Below are 15,385 nucleotides of genomic sequence, written 5' to 3' on the forward strand. Positions count from 1 at the left end.
GAGTGTTGGACCAGTAGTTAGAGCAGTGTGCTTGTGCTCTGAGAAGATTGCAAGTATCCGGCTCAATCCCCATTGCCTCCACTCTAAGTTCCTGAGCATTACCCTTCACCCCACACTACTCTCCGGGCACTGCACAGTGGAGGAGGTTTCTTCCTGTTAAAAGGGAGTTTTTCCTCTCCACTGTTGCTACAAGCATGCATAGTGTGATGCAAGTGGGATGCAAGAGGATGCAATCAACTGGTTTTCCTTAGATAGAAAACTTTGAATCAATTTGACTGGATGATCTGGTGAAATGCAAAGTGCCTTGGGATGACGTGTTGTGAATTGGCGCTATAGAAATAAACTGAATTGAATTGCTTTCCAAAGGGGATGGGTTGAATGCAGAGGTCTTTCTCTCTCCAGTGAAAGATCAGTAAAGTTAAATTATTATTGTTAAACTTTCCCCAGCTTCATCCCTAACCGGTCTGCTGTGTACCATGGCTTTGTTGATGGTGTTTGCTGAGCAATGCTCTCTAACTGATCTCTGAGATTCAGTTACACACAAATAGATGTGTTCAATTAGGAAACTTATGAATGCTCCTCGTCCTGGATTCTATTTAGGGATGTCAGATTTAATTAAATGAATATATATCTACAATCTTTATTTGAAAACAAAAGCGGATTAAACTTTTGTTGGCTATTTTCCTTCCACTTAACATTTAGGTATTGGTTTTAATTGATAAAAAATCACAATAAAAACGTTTTTTTTGCCGCTTGTCACATAATGTGTAAATTTCGCATGATAGTTTAAAAACAAACAAAAACATGCAAAAGAAATCACAATTTTACTATCGTGTTTAATGGATCAAACTTAAACAAGCATGTGAACACAAATATTTACCTTGTTTGTCACACTGAATGTTTTGTTGTCGTTTTTTGCAGAGATCAGATCTCATTTAGTTTTTTCCCAACTAGAACTGTCTGTATTTTCCATAAGGGTGCCATTCTGCTTTTATCACAACATGTAGTTAAGCATGAAAACACAGATCATATTCCATGATGTCCCAAACAGAAACCTATTCTCAAATTAAATTTACCGTCATGCAAACACAATTATGTTCCGAGAAGATATTTAACTGATCTTGCACCAGCGCGCTGCTTGTCAAGTAGATGAATGATATTTGTGAAGGTTTATATATTGAACATTGACTCTTTTCATGTTTCTCATGTGTCAAGCACAAAAGAATAGCATTTAATGCTGACTGCGTCATTCGGAACCGGAAATTGCAGAATTCAGCAAGATATTGTCCTTGCTGGGTTGCTGATGAGACAAGTGTTTGCTTTGGCCACCACCTATGGGAACCTGAAGTTGTGTATAGTTGTATGGGAGCTGCCATAAACAGACCTATTAGACCTTCCTTCCACCAGGCATCAATTTACCAACATGACCCTCTGCAATAGTTTGAAATGGGCCCTAGCAGAGGATGCACAATTAAGGATCAAACCGATTAAGACACACACTCAGTGTGTGAGACCGATGACCCTCAAACTTAAGTATTAGTGCTTCCTTTAGTGGAACTCAGGCTGGTATACAGTATTTGACAGGTAAATATTAAATGCATCAATCTGTGCTTCAGCAGAATGTTTCCAAAAAGAGAAGTGTTGTTCAAAATTGAGAACTCCCAGTAGAAACTGAAGCAGACAAAGGTGAACTATGAACTAGAGGCTGTGGCTGTTTTGTGCTGTGGTCTGTTGTATCTCTAAACATAGCCATCACATCCAAACTTAACTGTGTTCCAGTTCAAAATTTAGAAAAAAAAACAATTGTTTTTTCCTTTTATTATATACCCCAAATCTCAATATCAGAAGGAAAACAAGCTCAAAGCTATCAATTTCCTTCCCTATCTAGTTTTACTAGATACACCGTAGCAATTTGTTTACGACAACATTGTATGGAAGATAGTTAGATACAAACCATTACTGCTGCTGCAGATGTGAGTTTGGGTTTTTAAATTTAAAGCATCCATATTGGATTCTCAGGTCTGGAACAGTGACTTTTACCTGAAAATCTGAGGGACTGTGCTGTTATATTTTCTTTTTTTTTAAATATTTTTCTAAATTCAGCAGGTTAGGAGTAGCGGTAAGGCTAAACGTAGTTTTTTATCTAAAACAATTCAAAGTATCAAAACTAGAGATTTGAGGCTATCCTTCAATTGAAAGGTTTTTATTAAATTTTTAATAAACATGAAAGATACATTTATTCCAAGAAGAACGGTCAACTTGAACTTTTGACCTTTGTTGGGAGCGTTAGGAGATCAATGCCCTTGACAGAATCTACAGTTAGCCAAATCACTATTTAATTTGGGGTACTAGCTTGGGAAGTTGGTTTTAACCTTAAATAAAAATCTTTAAAAAACAAAAACAACAATAAGGAGTATATAGATAGTAGCATCATGTATGCTAGGTTTCATTTGTTGAGTTAAACAAAGAACTGAAAAACATTTTGAAGCAGATAGCTACCTGAGAGCAATATTATTAACCCTCTTATCTAGTCACTTAAAGTTTAGAAGCGAAAAGAGAAAATTTGTCAAGTTAAATTGATATGCTTTTGTTGGCCCCATAAAAAGCTTTTGACCTTCAATATGAGCAGAAACAGACTTGAATGGAAAAGGAGATTTTATCCGTCCATGTCTTCACAGATTTTGGCTTCTCTTCTAGTTGAAGCCAAATACATAATATCACAATATCGCTTCTTAAGGGAGTCGCATATTTTTATCCTGTTTTGTAAAACCCATTTCTTTTAATTCTTTTTGGTTTAGTCTCCGTCTGCCAGCACTTAATATACAATAAGGCCACATGGGTAATTCAGAACACGTACGTCCACATCTAGAAAGGTTCACTTTGTGCTTAGTCTCTAAGCACCAAAAGGCTAATTACTATAGTTAAAGAACAGCCTTAAAGCAAAGCTTCTATCCAAACCCTCCTTCTACACACAGACAGCACTTGATAAAGGCACATCATACATTTTATGGCTTCTCAAACTTTTTTTTTTGTTCAGCAGTCTCACGACGACAGCTCAACAAACAACCGCTCACACACCTGCACAGAGGGCGACCGCTGACAACAGCTGGGGTCTTCTGGACATCCATAGAAGACACTTTTGTTTTCTTCTCTTTTATGTACCAGTACATGGCTGTTTAAAGCTATAGCCACACACATACACACCACTAGAATATGCTTTCTTCAGGCAGCAAACAAGCCACAGTTTAGTCTGCCTTAGAGGTTGTTTGCTCTCTGTCTTCTCTCTTTTGTTATCCTGCCTATAGCTTTGTTTGAAGCGAGCTGCTGAATCCAGCCAGTGACAGTTGCAGCTGGGGGGACGATGAGTGACAAAAAAAAGGTTTCTGCCAACTCACAAAGTATGATGTTGGTCTAGTTGGATAAAGAGGAAGGTCTTAATATCAGTTTTTAGTTCTGTGAGTTTGTTGCCTTATATTTAACAAAAAAAAAAATTTGCAATTACTGGGCTTCTTTTTGCACAAAACTCTTTGGGTCATGCAAACAATATCACCCCTGACTCTTTTTGGTTGAGCTCCAGTAAAGTAGCTTTGGTTAAAAGAACAGTGTGTCCCCTGAAAGCTTGGCCCCTCTCTACTTGCAGACTGCAGGTGGGGAGGGGGTTGGGGCATTTGATGTGCTGCTAATGGAGGGGAGATATTATTCTGCTGAGGTTATCTAATGTATGAATTGTTTAAATCTGAAACTTTTGCTATCAGAGAGTAGGAAATATATACGTTATCTATTAGAATCAGAGCCACTTCTGATTTCATCAGTAAAAAGGGGAGAATGGGAGATCATTAGCTGCGACCAGTCAGTATTGTTCCTGGTGATGAACCATTAGTGAACAAGCCCAGTCACAGGCCAGGCTCAGGGGAAGTTTGTGGTGTACAGTGTGTTTGGAGAATGGGGGGAGGTGCAGAAATAAAATACAGCCTGACTCCTTCTCGCGCGGTTCACCCTCTCTTAATGTTGCTCTAGGAGGTCACAGCACCTAGCAACAGCCTGGATCAACCCCTAAAGGAAACATGAGACACACAGGGCGATACACACAATCTCTCCCTCGCTCCCACACACACACATATAGTTTGTGCTGGAAATTGAATTTCTTAAAACATGGATAGCAAACTTACTCTATTAGGGCAATTATTTGATTTAATATAATGGAGCCTTGAAAGATCTTAAAGTGCAATAGCACATAAACATCCAGATGTATAGAGATATTTTGACTATAAAACAAAAATTAACCACTGAAAAGTGTCGTCAGCAGAAAAAACAATTATCTAAAAATAAGGTATATATTTTATCAAGTATAATTGATGTATTCTGCCCCTTTTTCTTTAGGGTAATATATTTTCTGAAAGGTGTGAAAACCAAAAGTTCAGTTTTTATTTCTTCTGTTTTTGTTGGTGGCTTTAGTAATAGTATAATCTCACACTCCAAAGAGACAAAGAAAAGGAACCCCTGTACTTTTGCATTTGTTTTTAAAAGTCACTTACTTGTATTGAAATGAGGTCTGGGGACTGAGATCCAGTGATAACCCACTTTCAGCTCTATGGTGGACCCCACTTCAAATGTCCTAGAATTTCAAAGACTTCATGATAACCAAACACAAGGTTCACTATACCTTTAAAAGAAAAACTGGCCCACAGCATAACTGATAACCCACCATACTTAATAGCAGGTAGAATAATTTTCATGCATTCATCCTTTGTTTAATACATTACCCGCTTAAGATTTCTATTGCTGAATAAATACATTTTAGCGTAACTTTTTTAAGTTAAAGAATTTAGTTAAAGTATTTAGACTTTAACTCAGCCAACTATAAAGATTTACATGTTGGTATGCCTCCCAGATGACTATACCTAGTTGGCTTGCACTGTAGATACTATTATAATTACTGGGGAGGCTTAGTGACCCCATGATGTAAAACTTGTATAGTTGTCTCACAGTGAAGTATGGATATCTACTCTTTCTTCCCTTTCTTACTGTACATATTGACAGGATTAGCTGAAAGAAACCGAGCTCTGTGTCACTGTATATCCTGTTCTAAGGAAAAAGGAACTGATGGAATTTGAATTATGCATTTCCATATAAATGTCTGATCAACTGATTAAGTGAAACAAAGTAAAAAAAAAAGTTTACATACTCAGTATTTAGCTGAAACGGCAACATTAGGGAAGCAGTGATATAGCTGAAACAATTATTTGTTTATCCTGGATTTTCCCCTCACTGAGTAAATACCCTGAAATGATCTCAGTTTAACAGAGCTTTAGAAATGAGCCAATAGGGTGCGGAGCATGGAGCTGTAAGCAAATAATTTCTCAGTTTGGAGAAATGCATTCGAATTCCACTTGTAGCGACACAAACTAAAGTGCAGCAAAAGATCCTAAACCTAAAAATTGGTCCACAAAAGTTAGTCTATGTTGCATTTTAACTCAACTTTTCCATTCTTTGATTCTTAATTTGAAAGGATGTGAACAGAAAATGTATTTCTAAAGTGTGGGAGGTAGGAGGAGCTCGTAAGGTTGCTTTTTGTTATTAAAAACAAATATTAGCACACAGGAACACAAGTTGGCTCAGTTGTTCTCTAAACTGACAGAATTAAAAGAGCAGGCTACTTTTCTATATTTAATTAGCCCAATGATTATACTGGTTTTTATAGGTGAGAGATGCTCTCCAGGCTGAAATTTTGACACAGGATACAAAAGCAAGCCACATGTGAAGATGGGATTTTTTTTTTTGTTTTCCCCCATCTTATACTGTAGTACAATTAATACTTCCAGGATATCTGCTTTGTGACCACAAGTCACTTTCATTGCAATCAGGTTTGCATTCTTTACACTGGTTGCATATATATACTCACGTCTCCCATGTATGCTTATGTGTGAGAAGCAAAAGCAAACACAGTAACAGCTAATCCACCACAGGTTCACATTTTGGCAATATGTCATCAATTTTGCATTCAGTGTACTTTTACACAGTCAGCAGCCTAAAAATAGCTGAAGGAGTCTGGCTCGCTGCCCGGCCTCTAACTGTCAATATGCTATCTTGCCCCTCGCTCTGACTTTCAGAGTTTAAGCTACAGTATCACAGCCAGAAACAGTGCTGACTGTAAGTTAATCATTTGAAAAGCCCTGATAGTGTAAAATGTTATACTATTGTGGTATCTAAATAGATTTCTTTGAAGGTGTTTAAAAAACTGGCAACAAGGGAACATTTCTTGTTCTTTGGCTTTGATGTAAAAATAACAGACAATATGAGGGCATATCTCAGCTATTTATTTGCACAGTCGATTGTTGTGTCTATTCTGAGAGCTGTAGTCTCAGCTCCACTGGCTGTTTATCAGCGCTGGCTGACTGGGCCTCTTTATAAATCTTATCTTTCCGTCTGCCTGATTCTGGTTTGAAAACTGCTCCTCACTTTGCGTTTGATGACAGTTAGAGATAATGAGGGCTCTGGCACTGGTCCTCCTATTTTCATTCTGTGCAAAGGAATGTTTGCTTCCCCGTTTCCAGGAGAGCGAAAACTAAGGTTCAGAACTTTTAACTGGAGTCTAACCCTACTTAATAGATCATTATTATTTTAGAAAAATTATTTGTCAACAAACTTTTTTGAAGTTTAAAAATGTCAGATATGTTTTCTATGCTTGTGTTAAACAGTCCATTTCCGAAAGTTCTACCACAGCTTAAGGATATTGAGTGAGCATTTAGACTTAGACAACTTTTTTTGTCATTTTGCATACACAGAGTTTATAAAAAACGAAATTTTGTTTAGTACAGCTTTACCAGACTAAGCTGAAATTCAGAGCAATATACTGTAAATAATAACTTGCACAATGTGATCCTGCTTATAGAGATGCCTCAAGAATAAGATATAATTCATAAAGGCAAGGCTGCAGTACATTTCATTCACTGCACAAGCTCTGCAGACGGTTTTTGTATTGACACAATGAGATATATTCCACTATAGTCTGGAGGGCAAAGGGTTACCTCTGATGTTGCTAAGTCAATGGGAGCTAAGGCTAAAACTGTTCTTTATCAATCAGTCTGCCACTCATATGACTGTGAGAGCCACTATTCCCCATGATATGTACCCAAAGCTGAGTTAAGCAACACCTTCCTACCCCTCAGCTCACCCCTGAGGATTCTCCAGATCAACAGAGGAAGGCCTGAGACTTTATATTTTACAACACAAGGAAAAAAGAACCAGTTCACATTACGTTACTCTAAAACAATAAAAAATAGATAGAAATCTTTATTTGAAACATGTTGTTATTCAGTTTGCTCATTCTTACAGGCCTAGTTAGACTGCTGCACCCTGAATGTACCCGGGAGCGTTATCACAGATCCTTCCTCCCAGCAGCTTTAAGACTCTATAACCACCACTGTTCCAAGAACCTCAGTAGGTTGTTAAATTCATGCTGATTTTTGCAGTTTCTACCTTAGTCAGTTAGAAAACATGCTGCTGTCATTTTGCACATCTCTGATGTTGCTGCTATTTTTAAATATACATTAATGTAAAATGTCCATAGCTGTATATTGTTTATTTATTCTCCAGGTGCATAATTGTATATTGTTAAAACACTTTACAATACAGTATTTTATGGTTTATCTTTTAATTCTTCACTATTATGTTGTTCTTATACACTTTTCTAAGGTCCACATTTGTGTTACCATTATTTCTATAAATGACTTCTTGCTGCTCTAAACACCAGAATTTCCCTATTGTTGGACAATAAAGGGATTTTCTATTCTATTCTATTCTATTCTATTCTATTCTCTTTATATTCTCTTCTATCCTGTTGTATTCTATTATATTATAACCAACTGCCTTCAGATGTCAGTTGTATGATAGAGTCTCTGTTTGTGATTTAATCTTATGATTAATTCAGCTGTTTTACGGTTTTCAAGCATTTGAAAAAATGCCATAAAAAAAAAAAGTTTTGTTTAAAGTGTCCAACGGGGCACCCAGGTGGAAGAAAGAGCCAATGTCCAGAGATACCAAAATTTAACATTTGATCAAAAATGCACATAAATACAATATCCTCATGGTAAACTTGATAATCACAACATGATGCTGTAGCAACACTTTCCTAACTGGAGCTAGTCAGAGTTGTTGAATAGATGAATAAGCTAAATACAGAACAAGGCTGACATGTGACTGCGCTGGAGGTTCAACTACAAGCAGGACAATAATGCTAACGAGTCAGTATTACAGTGCAAAATATAATCAAAGCAAATCTATAGGTTTTGTGAAGAAGAATGAGTAAATAATTGAATCGGTGGGTGTATATATCTGATAGCGGAATACTTGAAAACTAATGCATGCCAAACCTTTGAAAGAAAATTAAGTAAACCATATATCTTCTTCCTTCTTATTCACAATTATGGACATACGTATTTCGGGAGGAATAAAATCCTAATCCTAATAGTGTTTCTTGATTCCATCCTGAAAAAATATAATCGTTTTAAAAAGAATAGGAATACCTTTCAAATACACTTTACATGCAAAAGCCTTTTATTAATTGTAATAATTAAAAATTATTTTATCCCAGTTTCCTTATAAAAGCCTTATCTCCCACAAACCATCCTCCTGCACAGCTGGCATTTTTACAATGAAGCTCTTAGGTTAAGTGGTGCTGTAGTTAAAGAGCTTTACAGCAACCATATCCCATTACATGGGCCAATAACACTCCTCTGTTCGCAGACCTATAAGCTAAACTTTGATTGGACCTAAGCATTCTGGACTGGTGACAGAGGGGGCGTGGCCACAGCAGGCTGAGGTTTAAGTTCAATGCTAAAACACAATGGGGAGGAAATCCTCTTTCTCTCCTAAATCCCAAATTTTGAACTGTCAGATGAAGCTTCCAATTTGCAAAGAGTAGATGGATGGCAAAAACAGAGGAGCTTTTTCAACCTTTTCATTGAATGTGCAAGAACCCTAAAAGCTGGAAGTTAATCTGCTCTCTCAGGATCAGTCATCACAATAAAAGCTTGCAAAATTATTTTTTTTAAATGGAAGACATCCACCAAAGGCAATTCAATAATCATCTGTTTCTTTTTTGTTTGCAGTCCAGACTTCACATCCCTTACCGCTGACATAAATTCTAACCAACATGTATGCAACTGGGATGTGGGCTGCAGTGAAACACAATCCTGGAGACAGAAACTCAAACAGGACGCTGCTCTGTCTCTGATCAAAGTGACATGAGCCATTTGGTTTTACTATTCATGTCTTATGGAAACCCAGTTAGCCGACATCAAGACTCTGTGTTGCAAAAAAGTGGACAGGATGTTAAAAAAGTGGGGGGAAAAAAAACGTATAAAAGCACAGATTAACTCAGTTAGCTTCTAAAAAAAAAATCCAAACACAAAGCGCTGCTGTTTCGGTTATGTTTTTCTAGATATAAACGTCTTCCTCTCCCTTTTGCAGGAGGCTCACAGCCAACCTGCACTCTGAGGCCCCATCAGAGTCTCTACCGTACTAATGACTGCCTCACACAGACCAGTGTATCAGGTTGTCTTACATAAAAATGTGTGTAGGTGTGTGTGCGTGTTCGCTTATCGGGAATCATGTGTCATCTACAGGAGAGAGAAAGAGAATGGAAAAGGGGAAGGTGTGAATGCAGAGAGACAATGGTCCTGTAAAGAAAACTAAAATCCTACTTTAAAACTGCACACTGATGGAATGAGCTCTTAAAATAAAGCATCTCATTCATCCAGGTCTTGTGGGAGCCAAGGCCCCTGGTGTATTGTTCTGGGATGTACTGGGAGCACAGGGAGGTTCTGGCCTGGAAAGGGATTTAGCAGATAGAAAACAGCTGGGGTATCCTCAGTGGAAGAACACTAAAACAATTCTGGTAAAGTTATCGGGGTTAAAGAGCTATTTCCAGAATATTATGAGGTATTTAAATGTAAGGACAAATTCATAGGACAAATCTACCAGTAAAATTCTGTTTATAATGGTATTCATCTCTATATTTATTCAGTAGAAACCCATGTCCTGTACTTATGGAACCATTATTTATCCTGCACTTGTTGCTATTGCACTTCTGGTTAGACCTAAAATGCATTTTGTTGTCTTGTACCTGTCTGTGTAATGACAATAAAGTTTAATCTAATCTAATCTTCTTCCTGAAGCGGAATCTGTGTGAACTATTTAGGAGATGCATCCTTTAAACTTGAATGTAGATTTCACAGATGGAAGATAAAGTCAATAGTTGTTGTTGTTTTTGTTTTCTATAGAATTTATTAATACTTTCTATTTGAGTCCTGCGACATGCTGGTGAAGATTCTCAGTCATTTAGATCACAGTCATTCTAAAAAAGTTAAAAGAGTAAAAAAAAAAAAAAAGAAACACTGGGCTTTGTTCTCCAAATTTGAAGATGGTTAGCTACCCATTCAGGACGCCTTTTTAATTCCGGTTCAATTTGCATGTTTTCTAAGCCATAACAAGGCTTTGTTGGGCTACTCTATAAAGCTTGAAATTCAACGCTAATCCAGACATTTTTAATTGAAAAAGCTCAGTTGTTGTTTTTTTTTTGTTTTTTTCCCCACTTTTTTAGAATGACTATGACCAGGATGATCAAAGGGGTGTAGTATCCATATCGAAACATGTCAAAACAGCACCAGTCTGCAAAGCTGTCCGAATGGTGTTCCAGCCAATGAAACCTCTATAGATAGTCAAAAAAGTAGCAATACATCTCCACCTAATTCAGTGTCCAGCAAATGCATAAAGTTGAGAAAAAAATGGTGTAAGAATGAACACAATGCTACAAAAAGACTATTATGTTACAATAGTTCTGCAAAATCTTCATATTTTACATACGCTTTTAAAAAGCCTGCTCTTTAGATAATACACTCACTACATAATTATAGTATGTAGGAAGAAATATCTATTTTTCTATTAGTGAATTTATCTTCAGTTCATTTTTAAGGCAGATCATTTTGTATGTGTTTGAACTATTTTTAAAACAAAGTCAGTCTATAAGGGTAAATGCTTTAAAAAAAAGTCTTAAAAGGACAACTAATTGATTTGCGAAATCTCCCTTTACGTTTTTTCGAATAATGATCCTATATCATTACAAAGTTCTAATTAATCAAGTGGGACACCGGCTGTGTTTACCATCCCACTACGGTATGTCTTTACGGAAGAGGATTAGGGCCACTAAAAAAAAAAAGTTAACTGATTTATACTTTATATTTCAGTTTAATATGGGAAAAAGTCGGAATTCTGAGAAAAAATATCCAAATTCTGAGATTAAAGTCAGAATTCTGAGAAAAAAGTCAGAATTCTGAAAAAAAAAAAAATAATCCAAATATTGAGATTAAAGTCAGAATTCTGGGATTAAAGTCAGAATTCTGAGAAAAAAGTAAGAATTCTGAGATTAAAGCCAGAATTCTTAGAAAAAGTCAGACTTCTGAAATTAAAGTCAGAATTCTGAGGAAAAAAGTCAGAATTCTGAAAAAAATCCAAATTCTGAGATTAAAGTCAGAATTCTGAGAAAAAAGTCTGAATTCTGAGAAAAAAAGTCAGAATTCTGAGATTAAAGTCAGAATTGTGAGAAAAAAGTCACGTCTTCCGTATGTCTAAATCTGTGAAAAACATTTTAAAAAAACATGTCAGTGAAAAGTTTGAGAAAATATAATTAAGTGCCTGACAAAAAGGTTCCCCCAAAATCAGTTTATAGCTGAACCAAAAGGATTTTACAAGATCCAATAAAGGGAATATAATTAATTAAAATTAACTCCTTTAAACAGCAGAAGCTCTGTGTGCTGAGAGAAACGGTAGGATTTTTATATTATCCCCCCAAAAAATTGTTCTGTTTAAAAAAAATGTTTCCTAGTCATAGTGGGCGTGGTTATGGGCGGGGTTTTATGGGGAGTGTCTCTGCGCAGCCAATCATGTGCAAGAGCTGGTTTAATGGGCGTAGCCCGATGTCTGCACACCATCCTGACCCAGCTGCTGCACGCATTTGTTCAAACTCTAAAGTCAGCCAGTGGTGAACAGAGGTGCTCCTTCACACTATCTTACAAATGTGCGTAGAAGATGCTGAGGAAAGCTTGCAGCAGCGGAGTTGGAGGATACTGATCGTTTTCTTTCACTTTGGATTTGTAAAGTTTGACCAGTGACTTGGATAAAGCAGCTGGGAAGGAGTTGGAAAGTGACAGGCTTTCCTTGAATCACTTCCCTGTTGGACTATGACAGCTACAGCATATAGACTATAAATATTCTCTTTTATTTTGTTTTATACTGTTAACCAGGCGGGGGAGAAAAGGCTTTATGCCCCCCTCACCTTCCTCGCTGGATCTCTATGGGGAGCGCACGTCTTCTTCTCTCACGCAACCTCTGGAGCCACTTGCGGCGTAAGCGTTAAATCCACCGACCTGGAAGGCAGAAAACGACACACTTAACCGCATTTGAATGCCTGTGCAAGGAGTTTGCTGGTTTTTGTGCTGCAGCCAGGGCTTCAGTTTGCTGGGACGGGACTATGGGGAGAAAGAGGAGGAAGAGTCCTTTGAGTTGCGCAACAAGGAGGACTTGACTCCAATTGGACGGGTAAAAAAAAAAGAAATCTCTACTGGCTGTGTTTGAATGCATCATGTGCATGAATGATAACAATTCGAGTTTTATTTTGAACTTTGTTCTTTTAACTTTAAGGTGATTCAGTGTTGTTGCGATTAGAATATGTGGAGATTATTAGAAATTTGGCTTCAAATTCATTATTTTTCAAAAGTAAATTTGATTTTTTTTTTATGCTATGATAACAATAGTAGTGCTAATCACAAGCTTGATAGTCGGAATTGCTTTTGGGTGTAAATGTTCATGGGGAGTTATCAATATCAAGGTGTACCCAAGTTATGGCCCCAGACCTGCCAAAGGTTTCTCTCTACCCATTCCTGAGTCTTGATTTGCCTTGTGTGGGATGCTTGCAAGAAAAAAAGGCTGGAGCTTACAATAAAAATGTCCCCCCTCCCCCACCTGTTTGCTGTGCTCTGCTAGTCAGCAGGCTGAAAGAGGCTGGTGACCCTTTACTCTTTAAACAAAGACAAAGTCAGCTGTTTGGAAACATTTGTGGTCATGAAAAACAGGCTGTCACTGTGTGATTCAGGGTTGTGCAGGACTAAGAAAACATGTAATAATATTGATTTTTGCAATCAGAATTGAAGGTAAACCCTTATTTTCCTATTTCTCCTTTGCAATTGTGATGCTTCATGCATTGCTAATGCAATTCTTATTGTGATTTTATATATTCTTCAGTTATTGTGTGGAAACTAAAGAAATGCCATCAATCACTCCAATTATGAATGACCATTGGCAAGCACGGTTGCAATCTTTGTTGAAAAGCTGACTGCAGGTGTCACACGAGCAGATAGCCTGACTAATTACCTAGTTAGTATCAGTCTGTCCCATCCCACGTCAATAATGAGCAAAATGGTAAGAATAACATTATGAGAAAGAAAAATGGAAAACCACATTATTTAAAAGTTTTTTTTTACTTTTGTCTTAAGGGTTCTGTATTATGCCTTTTTAAGCCTTTGAAAGTCAACTATAGGCATATATATGATTAGATATTGGCTTATTTTGGCATTAAGAAGACGGGTAGCATGAATGACATGGTTTTTGTGCTTCCAACCCAAAAGAGAGAGTCTTGCTTTCACTGTGACACTTCCTCTGCCTATGCTGGTGATGCCTTTTTCATTATGTCGCCCTAAAACCGCTGCAGGATGGCATCATGCCACCTCTGGGCATTAGATTCTTCTTTAGGTAGGATAAACACATATTTGTCTTACAGCCATAAACAAATATTTAAGACTTTGACAATAGCTACAAATAATCCATTGCTGTCACTGTGCAGATTAGGTGCTTAAAAGAGCAACTATGTTACTTTAAACTTTTTAGCTCTATGTAAAATGGTGATGGCCAATCATTTTTTCAGTTAAGTGAAATGAAATTTTTGGCATGGTTTTGTCAAAGCGTTAGCATTAAAACATTAAAAGCTCAGAAAAGTGGATTTTGCATGACATATACCCTTTATGTTTACTTTTTTAACATCAAAATACCACAAGATGATTGTTTACATAAAACTATTTAATCAACTGTAGACATCAGTGCTGCTTTTCTGTTTTTCAGAAAAAGCAAACAAATAAGGACTACATGAAACTTAGAACAAGGGTTGAATAATTTTGTCATAAAATCAAAATTGTGATTATTTTTAAATTTGCGATTTTTATATAAATTTCATTTGCACCAATCCCAAGCTTATAGATGTTTCACTCCAGGATTTTAGTTTTTTCATGATATTTAAAGCTTGCTTGTCCAGAGTCCAGTGTTGTAAGACTGACCTTTTTGTTAAAGTGCTTACTTTTGTAAGTATGGATCTGGGTGCTAACTCCAACTCTCTCAACCTTTCTGCATGGCAGCAAACTCACTTTGTGTTTTTGCAAACCAAATGGCTGGAGGGAGAAATTTTGTGTTTTATTCTTGCTAGATGGAATCTTGCTAAAAGTTAGTGTCTCTGCGATTTGAAAATTGCATTTTGTTAAATTGTGATTATATTGCAAATGTAATTAATGCCATTCCTGCCCTATTTAGAACAAATGTAATTACTTTATTTAAATATGTTAAATATCATAAATTTTATATTTGCTGCTCTCTCTCACCCAGACCTAATGTTTGACATGTACATGATTTGCATTAAAAATCAAGCATGCTTTTTATGATATCCAGCCAACATGACACCATCACCACTAGTAACACTGCTCTGACACAAGAATATAGAGTTCTAACTTCACCTTAGCTATTCATTATGCAGTAATAGGCAGTTCTCCCATGGTGCATTCTTAATTATTCTGTGTTGGAGTGAAAATAAAAACATACTGCTGCTGCTCAGTTTGATGTTTAGGTTTTCTCTCTCTGGTCTCTGAGCCTTGTGCAACATTGAGCAATCCCACACGCACATGTTCTGATGCAAGCTCTAAAACTCAGAGTTGAACTGAGCCTGTGTGCTTGGCTTCTATCCACTCAGATGCAAGTTAGACTACGGCCTTGTCTCCTCTCTGTAATGCTAGTCATCTGATCAGGCACAGAGAGTTCAGCATTGTCCGCCCACTTGTGAGGAGCATTGTTGCCTCTTTCTGAGGTTGGCTCTTTCTGTATGTATCTCTTTATGTCATTTTTTTTTTTTTTTTTTTTTTTTCTGTGAGCCTTTTTATTTTAGCAATATCTGGCCTAAATCCATCTTAGTTATCAAAATATATTACTGTATGTCACTATAGGATAAATAATTTCTCTAAATCTATATTTAATTACATTGTGGACATACTGTTAGTACTGTATTTAGTGA

The 15,385-nt window shown here is 36.8% G+C and overlaps 1 protein-coding gene across 1 annotated transcript in view; it reads left to right on the plus strand.

Moving 5' to 3' along the window:
• Positions 1–12,028: 12,028 nt before the first annotated feature.
• The window catches only part of plekhh3 (pleckstrin homology, MyTH4 and FERM domain containing H3), a 43,987-nt gene continuing 40,630 nt past the window's right edge, over positions 12,029–15,385 (plus strand). The window contains exon 1 of the mRNA XM_015385958.1: positions 12,029–12,597. Coding sequence (XP_015241444.1) covers positions 12,463–12,597 — 135 coding nt within the window. The 5' untranslated portion in view covers positions 12,029–12,462. The remainder of the gene's footprint in view (positions 12,598–15,385) is intronic.

This window comes from Cyprinodon variegatus, unplaced genomic scaffold (assembly GCF_000732505.1).
Source record: "Cyprinodon variegatus isolate N-32 unplaced genomic scaffold, C_variegatus-1.0 Scaffold352, whole genome shotgun sequence".
Lineage (NCBI taxonomy): Eukaryota > Metazoa > Chordata > Actinopteri > Cyprinodontiformes > Cyprinodontidae > Cyprinodon > Cyprinodon variegatus.